Source organism: Loxodonta africana, chromosome 13 (genome assembly GCF_030014295.1).
Source record: "Loxodonta africana isolate mLoxAfr1 chromosome 13, mLoxAfr1.hap2, whole genome shotgun sequence".
NCBI classification, from domain to species: Eukaryota; Metazoa; Chordata; class Mammalia; order Proboscidea; family Elephantidae; genus Loxodonta; species Loxodonta africana.
In genome coordinates this window covers 61,486,748-61,505,241 of record NC_087354.1, presented here as the reverse complement: position 1 = coordinate 61,505,241, position 18,494 = coordinate 61,486,748, and the positions used below count along the sequence as shown (strand labels likewise).

Here is an 18,494-nt window from a genome sequence, read left to right as displayed (position 1 = left end):
CCTCTCGTAACCACAAGGAAATGTTTTCTTCTCAGTTTAAACTATTTCTCAAGTTCTTAAAATAGGAAAATACACTTAACTTTAAATTGTTGTTTGTCTAATTTAACACAATTTTAGGGGTGGAAATATAGTGAAAATGATACTGTCATGAAATTAATATGGCTGTTTAATTTGTATGAAATTTTACTCAACCATTTCTAAATTATTATTGCCTGTTATTGTGTCCACTTATAATGGTGTAATGGTTAAGAGCTCGGCTGCTAGCCAAAAGGTTGGCAGTTCGAATCCACCAACTGCTCCTTGGAAACCCTATGGGGCAGTCTATTTTGTCCTATGAGGTTGCTATGTGTCAAACCATGGTTTGGTCCGGTTTTATAAATGAGTTAGGAAAAAATTATAATTTAAATATGGTTATTGGTACTGATTCGGTGTAGCTAGTTGTTTTAAAAGTAACTCTGTGTTGAAATTCAGGTATTTCCCCGTCCCCTCTCTAATTTTTCACACATTATTTTGAATATTTTTGGAAAATGTAGAAAATGGGATAAATCTAGCATTGAATTCTGATATTCACTTTAACCTTCCTTTTTTTTTTAGACACTACATGAAGTTATGTGGAATTGGAGAGATTCACAAAGCCCCTCTTCCAGGAGAGAATGTCTTTCATAAATGGAGAATTGCTTCTGGTTTTCAAAGAACATTGATATTGTGGCAGAGCCATAGCTGCACTTCCTGCTATTTTCGGTGATTCACAGACCATCTGAACAGTGATGCTAACCTTGGACTTACAGATTTTCAGCCTGATATCTTGTTTATTTCTTTGGGGCAGAAAAGCTTGCATTAATTGCTCTCCATGGTGGCCAGTCTTTTCAAGAGCCTGATTTTACCTTACATACATAAGCTTTGCAAAGGAATGTTTACAAAGAAACTGGGACTTTCAACCAAAAAAAAAGAGAATTATCAGCAGAAAAAGGACCAAGACTTTCCTACTGGTGGCCAGACCAAACACCCCAAATTTTCAAGTACCTTGAAAAGCACTGTAAAGAAGATTGCAAAGTGTTCATCTGCTCGAAACTTATCCACTGAAGAAGCCGAGGCTAATAGAGAATTTTCCCTCTCACCAACTTTCAGTTACCGAGCAGCTATTGCCAATGGCCTACAAAAGAATATTAATGTAACCAACGGTGATAATGAGGACCTGCTTCAAGAGCTGTCTTCAATTGAGAGTTCCTACACAGAATCATTAAGTGAACTAAGAAGTAGTACCGAAAACCAGGCACAATCAACACACAAGATGCCAGTTAGACGTAATCGAAAAAGTTCAAGCAGCCTTGCACCCTCCGAGGGCAGCTCTGATGGGGAGCGTACTTTGCATAGCTTAAAACTAGGAGCTTTACGCAAACTGAGAAAATGGAAGAAGAGTCAAGATTGTGTCTCCTCTGATTCAGAGTTGAGCACAATGAAGAAAACCTGGGGTATAAGAAGCAAATCTTTGGACAGAACGGCACGAAACCCAAAGGCGAACACCCTTGAGCCAGGATTTAGTTCCTCTGGCTGCATTAGCCAAACACATGATGTCATGGAAATGATCTTTAAGGAACTTCAGGGAATAAGTCAGATTGAAACGGAACTTTCTGAACTACGAGGGCATGTCAATGCTCTCAAACACTCCATCGATGAGATCTCCAGCAGCGTGGAGGTTGTACAAAGTGAAATTGAACAGCTTCGTACGGGCTTTGTCCAGTCTCGGAGGGAAACCAGAGACATCCATGATTATATTAAGCACTTAGGTCATATGGGTAGCAAGGCAAGCCTGAGATTTTTAAATGTGACTGAAGAAAGATTTGAATATGTTGAAAGTGTAGTGTACCAAATTCTGATAGATAAAATGGGGTTTTCAGATGCACCAAATACTATTAAAATTGAATTTGCACAGAGGGTAGGACATCAAAGGGACTGTCCAAATGCAAAGCCTCGACCCATACTTGTATACTTCGAAACCCCTCAGCAAAGGGATTTTGTCTTAAAAAAATCATACAAACTCAAAGGAACAGGAATCGGAATTTCAACAGATATTCTCACTCATGACATCAGAGAAAGAAAAGAGAGAGGGATACCATCCTCCCAGACATATGAGAGCATGGATATAAAGCTGTCTACTCTGGAGCCCAAAATCAAGAACAATTGGCAGTCGCCCGATGTCAGTGATGGAGAGCTGGAATCTGACCTCAATAGAAACGTTTATGCTGTGCTTTCCAAGTCAGAGTTTCAAACAAAAGGAAGTTCTTCCAAGTCAAGCTCAAAGTCTCACAACTCTAGATCCAAGAATAAAACTGCTAATGGCAGCAAAATTAAAAATAAATCAGATTATGATAAAATTTCCTCACAATTGCCACAATCGAATAACTTGGAAAAGAAAACCACAACCCATTATGCAGATGCAGCACCCCTGTGGCATTCCCAGAGTGATTTTTTCACTGCTAAACTTAGTCGCTCTGAATCAGATTTTTCCAAATTATGTCAGTCTTACTCAGAGGATTTTTCAGAAAACCAGTTTTTCACGAGAACTAATGGAAGCTCCCTCCTGTCATCTTCGGACCGAGAACTCTGGCAGAGGAAACAGGAAGGCACGCCTAATTTGTATGACAGTCCCCAGGACCAGCATTTGAATGGGAGTATTCAGGGTATCCAAGAACAAAATGAAATTGAGAACACAGAAACTGTGGATAGTGGAATGAGTAATGGCATGGTATGTGCCTCTGCAGACCAAAGTCATTACAGTGACTCACAGCTCTCTTTTCATGAAGATCTTTCCCCATGGAAGGAGTGGAATCAAGTAGAGCAAGGAGCTGATTTAGGCTTGGATTCGTCCACCCCGGAAGCTTTTAACTATGACCAACAGCTGGATGTTTACAATAAAGACCTAGATGACTTGGGAAAGTGCCATAGTGACCTTCATGATGACTCTGAGAGCTATGATTTAACTCAAGATGACAACTCATCTCCTTGTCCTGGACTGGATAATGAAACACAGGGTCGATGGGCTGGTCTGTATGATTCTTATCAGGAAGCTAATTCTAATGAACTGTACCAAAATCAAAACCAGTTGTCCATGATGTACAGAAGTCAAAGTGAATTGCAAAGCGATGATTCAGAGGATGCCCCACCCAAATCTTGGCATAGTCGATTAAGCATTGACCTTTCCGATAAGACTTTCAGCTTTCCAAAATTTGGGTCTACTTTACAGAGGGCTAAATCAGCCTTGGAAGTGGTATGGAACAAAAGTACACAAAGTCTCAGTGGCTATGAGGACAGTGGCTCCTCCTTAATGGGGAGATTTCGGACATTATCCCAATCAACTGCAAATGAATCGAGTACCACTCTTGACTCTGATATCTACACAGAACCCTATTACTATAAAGCAGAGGAGGAGGAGGACTACAGTGAACCAGTGGCTGACAATGAAACAGATTATGTAGAAGTGATGGAACAAGTCCTTGCTAAATTAGAAAACAGGACTAGTATTACTGAAACAGATGAACAAATGCAAGAATATGATCACCTTTCATATGAAACTCCTTATGAAACCCCACAAGATGAGGGTTATGATGGTCAGGCAGATGATATGGTTAGTGAAGGGGGACTGCAGCCATTAAATGAAACATCAGTGGAAATGGAAATAAGAGAAGATGAAAACCAAAACATTCCTGAAGAGCAAGTGGAAATCATAAAGCCAAAGCAAATTTGTCCTTCTTTTAAAGAAGCAGCTTTAAAAGCCTATAAGAAGCAAATGGCAGAGTTGGAAGAGAAGATCCTGGCTGGAGGTACTCATGTTTAAATACTACATTATAAGCTACTTGTGTTTTACCATTGAATGGTGTTTCTTTACAGCATGTTCTGTTTTTACTCTTGGTAGAAATAACTTATTTGCAATGATTTTAAATGCTTATTCTAAAAACGATTTTATTATACTCAAACAGTTCCCTTAACATGTTGGGTTTGATGATTTAAAATTAAAGCATATGTCAAGCAGGTCACATTGAAATGAGCCCTAACTTTCCCCTACACACTGTGGATTAAGATCTCTACTAGGCTTAGGCATACACCCATATCATATTAACCAACAACTCTGTGACATCAAATATTTGTTGAAGAAAGAATGAGTGAAATCAAAGAGCAGCCCCTTAAGTCAGCAGTCTGGGGTCTACTCCTTGGTTTAATTAGGTTTACAGGGATGGTGAGAATTTTTTAATCTTAAAAAATTTTGGAAAGATGGACTCTTAGACTTACTACTCCTTCTGTCATCAAATCTACATGTTGGGGCCTGCCAGTAGGAAGAGCTGGGTCTGCACAGCCAACTCTAGCCAGTTCCATGGAGGACCATGACCTCCCTTACTACCTACTGATGCAGCTGAGAGAGAACAACAGAGCCAAGAGCCCAGGCCAGGCATAAATCTGACCTTTAATCCAACATTCCTAATTAGAAAAGTCACTCTTTGAGGAGGAGTCAGTAAGGGAGTAGAGTAGAAAAGTTTCCTCCTAAAGAGTTGAGTGAAAATCCTCTCCCATTATGAAAATGAAGAGTACCTTACCTAACAATTTTACTTAATTTCCTGGAAGATGAGTTTTAGATCATATACTTTTGAAAAGCAGTTACAGGTAAATGTTTCATCTATACAGCAATCTTGATCTGCACATATCCCAAACCATTTTGCCTGCTTATCACTTATATCTTTTAGTTTGTTATATATTTTAATGAATTATGTATTTTTAATATTTGCCTGATTATGGCATTGACATCTTTAATTCAAAAATTTACTCCACATTATGTATCCTAAAGGTATATATTTATGTAATCGAGTATTACTTGCTATTATGAAATCCTGTAATCACTGCAGCCAGTAGCCGATTGCAGCTTCTTTTTCTTGACCAAAACTGTGATCAGATATTTCTCCAAACTGGCCATTTTCTGGTCAATATGAATGAATTATTGAATAATCAGAGACTTTAATTGTAAATTGTTTCAGGCTCTAAGACATTTGAAATAACAATTAGAGTTCTCTGTTCTAAAAACCTGTCTATATAAAACAACATGGCCTAATGTTATTCACTTAAAGAACAACATAAGTCACTGGGAATGTGGGCATTGGGTGTGATTTTTTTTTTTTTTTTTGAGGTGGGGCTTCTCAAGTATGTTTAAAACTGATTTGAAAATGCAAAGTAGTCAAATGCTGTGTAAATATATTTAATGTTGGAATAATGTCTATCTCATTTCAAAGCAACTTTTGGTAGTTATATGTATGTCTTATTGAAGCTCAGCTGAAAATTTTTGGGGACACAGAGCAGCAGTTTGGCTTTGTATTATATTTGCTGTTGGCTCAGAGGAGTCGTCTCAAATGCAAAATAATACTGAGCATTGTGTGAGTATGTATGTGTGTGTGTTATGATATAATAGATGAATGTTTCAATGCCAGTTGAAATATTAGGCATATCACAAAGATAAGGCCATCAGTTTCAGAAAAAAATAGATCTTCACCAACTTTTAAAAAATTCCAACTTAGCAAGCCTCTACAAAGCATACTTTTACAGCAAATGACCCTTCAAGTAGCTTACAAATCTTGTCAACTAATGGCACTTACTTTTGGAAAATATAAATGCACTTGGTTATCCATACACCACCAACTTAAAGATTCTACAACAGATAAAACAATATTGTGTCATATAACTGACACACCAGGCCTGGCTGTAGAGAACTCACACTCCTCTGCAGTCTTGGAGCTTGGCTTGTTATCCGGTGAACCAGTTTTGAATGGAATCTGTTGAATATCTCCTGTGCCAGGGGAAATCAGCACACACTTCTTTAAGACGCACTCTGGTTGCCGAAAGGTACCAGACTGACCACTCAGGAGGCTGAAGTAGCCTAGTTTTAAAAGGCTATCTGTATACCCCTTTGCAGCACCTAGGTAGTTTTCCTTACTCTGTGCCACCAACATGTCTCAGGAGGAAAGGCAGCCAAAAAAGGGCATTTTCCAGGCCCCTTCCCTGCTTGGAGCATCTCAATGAGGTGCCAATTGTCATGATTATTTTTGTGCCTATGGCCATCTGCTTACTGGGCTTTGGGCAGATGCCAATGGATTTTTCTCTCCGTGGCTTCAGTCAACATTAGGTAGCTGTGTTGTCTTTTTTCTATTACCAACCTGGCCAGATTGGACTGTAGAGCTCGTGCTGTAAAACCCTGTGGGATGCTCGTCCGCTGACATAGCTTTATAGAATCATAGGCTTATAAATTTGAGTTATTTATTTGAACTCTCTCATTTTCAGGTTTCTAGTAAAGAGGAATTTTTAAAATCCCAATGTTTATTTATGTAGATATTGTGGTAATAGTGTTTCTGAGAAACTTCACCTTGAACAGCATGCTAGTGGGGAAAGAGATCTTAGAATGTGTGTAGCCAGAAAAACACCCATGAGGTCAAATTCTTTCTTTATGGCTGAATCCTGCTGAATGGTAACCTTTGTGTAACTGGTCCAAACCCCACACCATGGTGGTGCCTCTCTAATCTCTCACCTCCAGTCCTTCACTGCCCATTGCCTTGCATTAACTGTTGTCTTCTCTGAACTCCACACTATGATGGTGCCTCTCTAATCTCTCATCTCCAGTCCTTCACTGCTCATTACCTGGGATTAACTTTCATCTCCTCTGAACCCCACACCGTGGTGGTGCCTCTCTAATATCTCACCTCTAGTCCTTCACTGCCCATTACATGGGATTAACCGCTGTCTCCTCTGAGCTCCCATTTACATGCATCTTCTTGTCACTTACCACTGGCTTCCACCTTATTTAATACCAATTTATGTCCATTTTCTCTTCTAAACTGTAATCTAAATACAAGAGATCTTGTCTTTTTAATCCTTTCAATTTTCACTGTGCCTAGACCAGTGCTTTTATACAGATATTGCACTGAGCTAATAATAATTGTTGGATGAACGACTGAATCAAAGGAGGCAGGCAGGATACTAAATAAAAAGCACAAGCTTTGGAGTGTGATCCGTATTCAAACTGGGGCCTTTAATTGATAAGACTGTGACTACATTTCCTGAGAGCTCAGAGCATGGTTAGAGAGGAAGGCTTACATTTTTGGAGCACTACTATGTGTCATGCACTTTCCTGGGATGTATGTGTTAGATGTTTTCATTCTTCTACATCTTACAATACCACTGTAAACTTGGTTCCGTTATTATCCCATTTTACAGATAAGGAAACTGAGATGCTGAAAACTTAAGTAACATACTCAATGTCACACAGCTAGCAGAATTAAATGTATGGTTATTTTAGTTATTTAAAGCAGCCATATGCTTACTCGCTTCAAAGATTGTTTTACTCATGTTTTAAGTTGGGAAAAAAATGATTAAAGATGGAGGACAGAGTCAGTCACTAGTTTTATTCCAGCTAAAGAATTTTCATGAGAAACCAGTGATAGTATGAAAAGCACTATGTTTTCTGACACACTGAGGTTTTGACATGAAATAGTACATTCTCAGTTTTTCTACTTCAAATCCCTGTATCATCTTATAAATCAAGGCTTGAAGAGCCCAATAAATACTGTGCTATAGCAACTTCTTGGAGGATGATGTTTTTAAAATCTGAGTACGCTTTACTTGGAATTAGAGCCTAAAGCCTGTTTGAAGTAAGATTTTCTCGTAGAAGAACAAGAATCTTGATTTGTTTTGAAATGCTATTCACAGGGTGTCTGTGGTTTCTGAAAAAGACTGTGACATTAGTAGTTAAGCATAATTATTACACTAACTTTTTTTAAAATCATGGTATGCACCTTATTTTCTGAATTCCTATAGAACTTTGTTGGAACGTTTTGGCTCCCAAATAAGGATATGACATTGAATATATAAATACTTTCCTGAGGTTGATAATTTATTATGTTAGGTCAGTGTTTCCCAATCTAGCCATTCACCATCTGGGGAAGGATAGTAATTTTTTTTATTGTTCCTGGGTGTTGTTTTAAAATTTCAGATTATGGGGATCCTATCATTGAAAAGTTTGATTTGGTGGGCCTATAAAAGGGGCTAGAATTAGGTATCCAAAATTTTATTCATTATTGATGCTCTTGTAATAAAACAACCACCACCATGCATATACACAAATGAAAACATAATATAACAAAATCCCCCAAATTCAAAAGTGAAATAGCTCCTCCCACTCTTCAGAGAGAAGTAATCAATTTCAGACACACATACACCTCTTTTCTTCATTTTCTAACATGATGTTAATACTGTCATATATTCATGTTCTGCACCTTTTTTTATGTAATGTATACTTGAACTTTCTTTTCATTTTTATACCTATTGCATTCTTTTTAATAACATGGAGCTTTCCACTACATAGTTGTTCTATAATTTATTTGACCAGTCACCTGTTAACGGGCATTTGAGTTGCTTACAAACTCACAAACAGTACAGCACCATCATCTATCTATATTTGGGAAATGAGATAATATGCATGTAGGATATGATGTTCTTAGATGTGGAATTACTGGGTCAAAGGATTTAATTCTGCTTAGAGGAGTTAGAAATTTATGAGCCCTAGGTTAATTCCAATACTTCATTCTCATAGCATCTATTCATAGTTACACTTTTTACACTTAGGTAAAAAAAAAAAAAAAAAGTGCTTTCCTAGGTATATATAGGGTTTCCTACACTTAGGTATATATGGTTATTTGATTATTGTAGGTCTCTTCCACCAGAGAGTGTCGAAAAGTCAGGGAGTGATTTTTTCTTTCCATTGCTATTGCAGTGTCAGAACCTGGCCCAGTGTCTGGGACATAGTAAATGCTCAATAAACATTTGTTGAATAGATAAATAAATTCTGGCCTCATTTCTAAGTTGCTGTCTATGTAATTCCACCTAAAGTGGAGAATTGTGAAATTTAGATAGCTTTCATTTTCTTTCTTTCAACCAAAAGGACATATTTTGAATACATATTTCAGTATAGTGGAATAACTTTAGTTGGTTTTAACTAGGGAAAGCACAACTGAGAGAAAATATGACGTCTTTTGGCTCAGTTAATCACATCTATGAGAAGACTAGCTATTCTTTCCATGAAGATGTAACCTAGACATCTCTAAAACCTTAGCTGAATTTACTTGAATTCCAGGCTTAGTGTTTATGATGAAGTGTTTTCTGTGGGGTTTGTCACCCTGACTCAAATCTGTGAAGTAGTGCTTCTCAAACTTTAGAATGTACCTGGGCCTCACCTGCAGAGAACCCAGATCAGGAGGGGTGGGGCATGCCTTTTTAGGGTGCCCCCTGGTGGTTCTGATGCAGGTGATCATCAGAGAACTTTCAGATGGCGCTGCAAACATTGGTAGCAAATAGTACACCTGTTCAGGCAGCTTTGTTTAATCTCTCCTTCTTTTTAAATAAGAAGGGGTAGAATCAGTCTAAGGAAAACGTGTTCATCATTTTCTTAATTTAAAAACAGATAAAGAATGATTTCCCAGTCCTCCAGAGGGATAGATTATTACATTTTATGAAAAGGCTTTGGTAATACCTAAACAATAAAACATGGAGAGGCAATAGATGTGTTCTTTAAAAGATGTATGTAAACTGAACATTTTAGAACTCACGTATTTCATAAGCCCTAGGAAATTTTGCTGTAGGAAACATTAAGTGGATAATTTAGACTACAAATAAATCCTATCATCCCATATTTTATCTGTTTTTGTAAGTTTGAGTTTTTCTATGTACATCTTCTTCAAAGCAAGCCCAGCAGTAATGGTAATAGTAGAAAAACAATCCAGTTGTTAAAAAGCAAGGCATAGCAATAAACTTTTAGCTTTAGTACTGTTCACTTCTTAATACTCTAGAGTAACCTATAATGTAAATTGATTATTTTGGTTTTTTAACAGACTGTGGTCTAGAAAGGAGACCTATGAGGGGTGAAGTGACCAAGGGCCCCTAGGGGCAGCAGAGAAGCAGCTGTGGTGGCTACTTCTTGTTACAGCTGAGACCTGAAGTGCCCAATGGGTAATCCTTCTGGGAGACATGGCTAGAACTCAAGGGATAAGTGTACTTGTAAATCAGCTGAGAGAGAAGACAGGAAATGATAGGATGTACAAGGAAATTAATCCATGTGAAGCCAAAGGTCTCAATGTGTACACTGGTCTGAAATGGAACTAAGAGAAAGGGATGGAAGCTAACATGTATACTGAATGCCTTCCTATCAGATTCAGTTTGAGATATGTTAAGTACATATTTAATCGTCACTAAAACCTTGGGAAGGAGCCTTGGAAGACAGACCTGGCTAGTGATCTACTTCTGAAAGATCATAGCCATTGAAAACCGTATGAAACATAGTTCTACTCCGACACACATGGGGTTGCTATGACTTGGAATTGACTCAATGGCAACTGTTTTGGTTTCTGATATAACCTTGGAAAAAAGGTGATATTATGCCTATTTACAAATGAGACTGCTGAGTCTAACAGAGGCAAAACATAGTCCAACAATATATAGCTAATAAAGATATTGATAGAATCTGATTGTACACCTGATGGAATCCAAAGCCTGAATCTCTTTCTATGGCATCCCATTCCTGTGTGGACAAGTCTTATAATGAAGGAACATGGTGCATGCATACATATAAGTTGAGCTTTCAAGGTCAACAAGTTGTGTGTTAATGGTGAAGTAAATATTGATTTCTGTTAACAAAAAGTGAGTGATAATAGTTTGGGCTAAGAGATGGTGTTATGTTGTTATGAAGTTTAGCAAATCCGGAAGGGTGACACTTGTCACATTAAAGCCTTTTTTAGGGATGAGGAAGTGCTAATAACAGTAGTTTCTAAGGAGTATAAAATTTTGACAGAAGATAGGGAAGAAATTCACAAGAAGGTAGGGCGGAAATTCACAAGTGAGTAGCCATGAACAGAAACAGTGAAAATGTTGTAGGGTTCAAAAATTTGTTGTTGTTAGGTACCATCGAGTCAGTTCCAACTCGTAGTCACCCTGTTCACAACAGAACGAAACACTGCCTAGTCCTGCGCCATCCTTAAAATTGTCACTATGCCTGAGCCCATTGTTACAGCCACTATCAATCCATATCATGGAAGGTCTTTCTCTTTTTCGCTGACCCTCTACTTTACCAAGCATGATGTCCTTCTCCAGGTACTGATCCCTCCTGACAACATGTCCAAAGTATATGAGATGCAGTCTTCCCATCCTTGCTTCCAAGGAGCATTCCTGTTGTACTTCTTCCAAGACAGATTTGTTTGTTCTTTTGGCTGTCCATGGTATATTCAATATTCTTCACCAACACCACAATTCAAAGGTGTCAATTCTCCTTCGGTCTTCCTTATTCATCATCCAGCTTTCCCATGCATATGAGGCGATTGAAAACACCATGGCTTGGGTCAGGCGCACCTTAGTCCTCAAAGTGACATCTTTGCTTTCAACGCTTTAAAGAGATCTCTTGCCACTGATTTGCCCAATGCAATACATCTTTTGATTTCTTGACTGCTGCTTCCATGGGTGTTGATTATGGAGCAAGTAAAATGAAATCCTTGACAACCTCAACCTTTTCTTCATTTATCATAATGTAGCTTATTGGTCCAGTTGTGAGGATTTTTGTTTTCTTTATGCAGAGGCGTAATCCATACTGAAGGCTGTGGTCTTTGATCTTCATCAGTAAGTGCTTCAAGTCCTCTTCACTTTCAGCAAGCAAACTTGTAAATGGCTTCCAAATTGGAACACCTGAGAAGCTCCCTAACCAGGGGAAGATTGAAGACAAAGACCCTCCTCCAGAGCAGACAGAGAGAGAAAGTATTCCCCTGGAGCCAACACCCTGAATTTGGACTTTTAGCCTACTTAACCATGAGAAAATAAATTTCTCTTTGTTAAAGCCATGCACTTGTGGTATTTCTGTTATGGCAGTACTAGATGACTAAGACAGAATTTTGTACCGAGAGTGGGGTGCTGCTCTAACAGATACCTAAAATGTAGAATCAGTTTTGAAACTGTGAATGGATAGAATTGCCACAGTGACAGAGGACCAGCGCAGCAGAGAATCTGCAGCAGCAGAGAAGTGGTAACAGCAGAGAACCAGCAGTGGCAGAACCAGGGGACCAGTGCTACAGCCAACTCATGAAGCGAGAGAGCTGAATGCCTGTGTGCAGGAGACCTCCCAGTGGAGTGGGGTGCCTCCAGATGCTTATCAGTGGAGCTACTGAGCTTTGGAACACTTGTCCCAGTGGGGCAGATGTGGGCATGAGGCCCAAGAAGCTAAAAGGACAAGAAACCATGAAGCTGAAGCTGAAGAGAAAAGGAACACAAAAAGCTGAGCTGTCCCAGTCTCAAAAGGCATGGCCATGACCTCAGGGGTTTCGAAGGGTGGAGCCATGGCTGGTGTTTCTAAGGATGGAGTTGCCACTCAGATGGCTGAGGAGAATGGTGCACCTAAAGCTGAAGGAACAGAGTTGCAGTACCAGTGGGCCTGGAAGGCGGAGTTGAAGCCCAAGGCTGAGGGGCTTCCACTCAAAATCTGCTGAGTGTGGCCAATGCCTAGAGTCTGGAGGATTATTTTCAAAGCTTTGAGGGCTAATGTAATGTGTTCTGCTGACTTGCTTGGTTCCTGTTATCCCTTCTTTTCCTTCAATTTCTCCCATTTGTAATGGAAATGTTTAGCTTGTGCCTGTTCTGCCATTGTACCTTTGGAAGCAGATAACTTGTATTCCAGATTTCACAGATGAAGAGGAATTTTTGGATTTTGGACTTAGAGTTGAGACTTTTGCTATGATATGATGGGGTGAATACGTTTTGCATGTTGCAAGACATGAATTTTTGGGGGCCAAAGGGTAGAGTGTAATGGATTGAATTGTGTCCCCCCAAAAATATGTATCAACTTGGTTAGGCCACGATTTCCAACATTGAGTGGTTGTCCTCCATTTTGTGATTGTACTTTTATGTTGAGAGGATTAGGGTGGGATTGTAACACCACCCTTACTCAGGTCACCTCCCTGATCCAAGGTAAAGGGAGTTTCCCTTGGGTGTGGCCTGTACCACCTTTTATCTCTCAAGAGATAAAAGGAAAGAGAAGCAAGCAGAGATCTGGGGACCTCATACCACCAAGAAAGCAGCACCAGGAGCAGAGTGTGTCCTTTGGACATGGGGTCCCTGTACCTGAAAAGCTCCTCGACCAGGGGAAGGTTGAGGGCAAGGACCTTCCTCCAGAGCCGACGGAGAGAGAAAGTCTTCCCCTGGAGCTGACGCCCTGAATTTGGACTTTTAGCCTACTTTACTGTTAGAGAATAAATTTCTCTTTGTTAAAGCCATCCACTTGTGATATTTCTGTTATGGCAACACTAGATGACTAAAAGAACACACACACACACACACACACACATACTTTCATTAGTCTTCTTAGGAACCCTGTAAGGTAGGTAGCTTAATAATGGCTAACATTTATTTAGTACTTCCTTATGTGCCAGACAATATTCTAAATATTTTATACTATATCAAGTCATATAATCCTCATAACAACTCTATGAGGTGCATAGCATTATTATCTCCATTCTTTGGTTAAACAACAGAGATACTATAAATGACCCAAGGGGAAAAAAAGCTAAGAAATGTCATAGCCAGAATTTGGACCCAGGCATTCCTCTTCCAATTCTATGCACTTAGTTGCTACTCTGTGTTGCTTAGTTTATTAGTTCAGAAATTAATATTGGTATTCAACTTTACAAGGTGGAGACACCAAGGTGGCAAAATGTTGATTTACCTGACAACACCAATTTGTCATAAGAGCTGCAATTACAAGCTATCTTCCCAAATCATAAGCCCAGAACACAAGCTATCAGACCATTTTCCCATTTTATAGGATATTATTATAGGTGACATGATTATTCAGGTGTCATTTCTGTGTAACTTGTGATAAAAAAAATTGTTGACTACATATAATAGTGCCAACACAAAATGACAGATTGAATATAATCTTCTTATTTTCCAAGGATGTAAGTCAAGCTTACTCTTTTCATAATGCCTGTTCTGATGCTTAGCAGTATCTTGTAGAAAGCCCATGATTTTAGCTTTTCTATTTCTGTTCTTTAGTGATTACAGTTGAAGGCCCACACAGTCTCACACTCACACACACACAGAAAATGTGAATTACTTAATGGTTAATATGGTATTTTACTATCTTGTAGGAAATTTCCTACTTGGTCAACATTCCCTTTGCATTTTCTAAAGACGCAAAGTGATTATAATATTTTTTAAAAAGTTAGCTATTACATATATAGAATTTTCATAAAATATCAATGAAGTAGACTGGAGCCAGTGACTAAATCCCGGATCTATGTTCTTTCAAGTTAATTACCAGTAGTTACGTAAACTGTAAAACTAGCAAGTAATGGTACCAGGAGTCAGGCCCAAGACATTTGATTCCTACTCTGATATTCTTCAGACAGCAACATGCTCTTAGCTCCTTTTGCGCATTTGTACTTCTTTCTTCTGGAAGTTAGAACATCTGGCATGTAACAAGCCTCTGGGGCTGTGCAAAGAAAATTCCTCTGCTGACTCCTGGACTTAGTGATTCATAGATTCTAAAATGATGAGAATCACCTGTAGGTACTTATTAAAAATACAGATTTCTGACCCAATGTCCTTTTAGTTAGAGGGAAAGTCTTCCCCCCTCCCCCCACTCTTTTCTGAGTGATTACATTTGCTCCATTGGCTTGAGTTACCATCTGTGTGTTGATGATTCCAAATCAATGTCTTTGGGCTAACTCTCCCCTCTTCAGACCCAGGCTATTGTATTTGTACCTTCACTCACCCACTCATTCATTAGGTCTTCAATATTTAATTGCCTGGCTGGGCATTTGGGATATGTTGTTGTTAGTTGATGTCGAGTTGATTTCAACTCATGGCAACCCTGCATGTGCAGAGTAGAATTGCTCCATAGGGTTTTCAAGGCTGCGACCTTTCAGAAGCAGATTGCTAGGCCTGTCTTCTGAGGCACCTCTGGTAGTTGAGCTCTTAACTATTTGTGCCACCTAGCAAATCATATTTGATCCATTAAATAGGTGAGATTAATTAATTTTAAAATTACACAAACAAATAATTATAAACTTTGATAAGTGCTATAGTAGTAAATACAAAGTGTGAGGAGAGCATATTAGAGTTTAGAAAAGGTTTTTCTGAGGAAATGATATTTTATCTGCAATAAGAAGAATGAATACAATGAAATAGGCTAAGAGAAAGAAAAAAAGAGCATTCTAGGCAAAGATGACAGCATGGGTCTGGGTCCTGAGGCAGAAAATATTGTAACACATTTGAGGACCTTAGAACTGGGTGTGACTAGACAGCATCGAGCCAGGTGAAGAATGGTGTGAGATAAATCTGGTGCAAGAAGCAGAAGCCAGATTTTTCTGAGTTTTGAGGATCATTTCGGGGATTTTGATTTTTCTCCTAGAAATCATGGAAAGCAATCAAAGAGATACAGTATGCATGTAATGATCAGAAGTAGACTGTAGTCCTATCAAGGAAAAGGCTGTACTGCAATCTTCAAACTAATTTCTACCACTGAATTCTTCTCTCTCACCATTGCCTAATCAGGATTCTCCTCCCAACCGTATTTCGGTAAATGGTACCACCATCCTCCTATGCACTCAGGTCAGAGAGTCTTCCTCCTTGGCTCCTTCCTTGTTACATTGAAGTGGACATTTGCCCAATTTTTGGATGCCTAGCATCTGAATTCCTTTATTTCTTTCTTCCAATATGTGAACCTTTGGAGGGAAGTCGTACCCTGTGTCCTACTGCAGAAGCTGAAAAGAGCTGGACGTTGCTTCTTCCCACCCCTGACAGCCTTGGCTTAGATCTGGCTAATTGGAAGATTCTGCCCAGTACTTTGAATGTGAAAGGAGTGATGTAAGGTAGCGATAATTAGAAATTATATATTAGCTTGTGTGTGGAATCAAGAATACAGTGGTAGTGTGTGCCAGGAGTGGTGAACTCGCTGTGGTGATCTCGGCTGTGTCTTACGCCACTTTAACTCCTATGTCTCTAGCCTGATTCTTGAGACTTCCAGTTGATTCTATGATCTTCCCAATGGAACTCTTATCTATTTTTATTAGCCAAAGTGAATTTTATTATTTGGGGTACACATATACCTCCAAACTCAATCATATAATAAGCCCTAAATTTTACCTCCTAACTATCTCTCAGGTACAACAAATTCTCTCAACCTCCATTACCTCTACCCTAGTTATAGTTCCATTATATCTTGTCTGAACTATCACTATCACTAGAGGTTCCTAACTGGTCTTCTGTCTCTGCACCCTTCTCCCCAACTTATCTCCTCTCTGTATTCAGAAACACATAGAGATCTGCAAAACTGTAAAACCATCCTTCTCTTACTTTTAAGGTAGGATTGAAAAAACAGTAAGACCATTTTACTGAAAACGTCTGCTTTCTTGTTGCTTCCTTCAGTAGGCTATCAGTTCACAGGAAGCAGGGGCTGCCTTGGCCTCTTACACAGTGCCCACCAGTAACCAACAGTGAGGCAGCCCAGGCAAGTATAAGCAGCCAAGCACAGCCAAGCAGGCATTCTGGAGTCAGCCTACAAGCGTATGATCTTGGGAAAGTTCTTTAACTTGTCTGTGGCTCCGTTTTCTCAGTAACAAAATGCAGATAATAATAGTATCTCTATGTGGCCAAAAAATACAATAAATAAAAATGATAAGATAGGCTTCCAGTCAACCCTGTAAGTAATTAATAAGATAGACAACCTCATCTGAAAAGGACAAAGACTTCTTCCTTTTATCTTAAACTATTTCTGAGAAATATGAGCCAGAAGCCAAATGCTACAATTACCTTCTTATATATTTCTTAACTGAAGTAAAATAACTATCCAGAATGCATTTTTGGAAAGTGATCAATTATCTGATTATTCGTATGGTTTGAAAGACTGTGGGCACAGGGAGCCTGATAGAACCTGACACAGTATTAATGGCTACAGTTATTGATATTTTCATAGAACATAAAAACATGCAACTGCCTGAACTCTCTGGCTTGTTGTCAACTGATTTGCCTTGGGAAAGTTTCAAAATAGAGAACCAAGTAAGTCCACCTATATTTATTAGTGCTAGAAGTATGATAGAATTAAGATGAGGGCAATAGGGAAGAGAAAAAAGATACAAGAGACATGGATTCTTTGCTTGATAGGGTTATAGTCTAGTTCGGGTCAATTCAGAATTATCTCTTGAGCTTACTGTCTTGAGAGGCATTGTGGGTAATAACAAAAGAAATAGACTAAGGAGTCTCCTGCCTTCATACATTATCATTCAATTGTTCATTAAAAAATATTTGTTGACACCTACCTGAATGCTGTCAAGGAGATCATAGTTATAATGAGAGGAGAAAACATAGACAAGATAAATAAATAACTGAATGACTAATGACAAAGTTACTAATAATAAGTTCAGAAAATAAAATGAAGTCATAACAATAAAAATAATAACTAACATTTACTCAACCCAATCTATATGATAAAAAGAGGTACTATCCATGCATTTTCCTATTTAAGTCTCCACACAACCTCAGGAAATACAGCTAATGTCCCTGGAAACCCGTGTTGCTCTTCATGACTTTCCTAATTTTAGCTGCAGCTGCAGTGGAGAATAGCATATGGACTCAGCCTCATCTTTCACTGGCAGTGTCCCACCTTAGCGAACACTTTGAGACTTTAGGATTTCTGCCCCAAAACCTTCTCGAATACTGAATGATTCTGCTCAGCAGTCCACAAAGAGAAGAGGTCAGCAGTTTATACTTTATATGAATATAACCTTTCATCTTTCACAAAGACAATTCAGGGTGGCCACTGGAACATTTCTGGAAGTCCTGGCTGAATCAAGTCCCATTGCCTCCAGTGACAACCTCAGTAATGAATCCTTATATTGGAGTTCCCTCCTTCTTTGTTCCTTTCTTCTCATTCTTTTATTCATGCTTCCAGGGTCTGCCTCCCAAATACACTACCTACCCTCATGGGCTTGTCCCAGGCTATATTTTTGGGAGACCCAAACTAAGACCTGAGGTTGTGACTATTAATATCCCCATTTTATGGATGAGATAACAGTGTCTTACCACATTAAGTTGAATGTCACTTAGCTAGATGACTGATCTTAAACAGAGCCAAGGTTTCAATACCTGCCCCTGCTCTTAAATTACTACACAACCTCTTGAAAACAATATGAAGGTAATTGTGGAAAAAGCATAATCACTGTAATTACAATAAGAATACCTTGATCTGAGGGGCCTTAGCAATAATCTAAGACAATGAAGGCAATTGGGTTAGAACTTATTGTTAATGACAGTAGTAAATGAGCAAAAACACCTCTGTGCTTGTTGAAAATCAACAGGGCAAAGTTGTGTGTAAATGAATGGGGCTTCTTACCAGCTTTTCCCCCCTGAACTGGCAGTGCCATGTCTTCCAGCTA

At 38.9% G+C, this 18,494-nt stretch overlaps 1 protein-coding gene across 2 annotated transcripts in view; it reads left to right on the top strand.

Moving 5' to 3' along the window:
- Positions 1-591: 591 nt before the first annotated feature.
- The window catches only part of UNC13C (unc-13 homolog C), a 633,353-nt gene continuing 615,450 nt past the window's right edge, over positions 592-18,494 (top strand). For both annotated transcript variants that reach the window (XM_064267528.1, XM_064267529.1), the window contains exon 1: positions 592-3,821. In XM_064267528.1, coding sequence (XP_064123598.1) covers positions 851-3,821 — 2,971 coding nt within the window. In that variant the 5' untranslated portion in view covers positions 592-850. The remainder of the gene's footprint in view (positions 3,822-18,494) is intronic.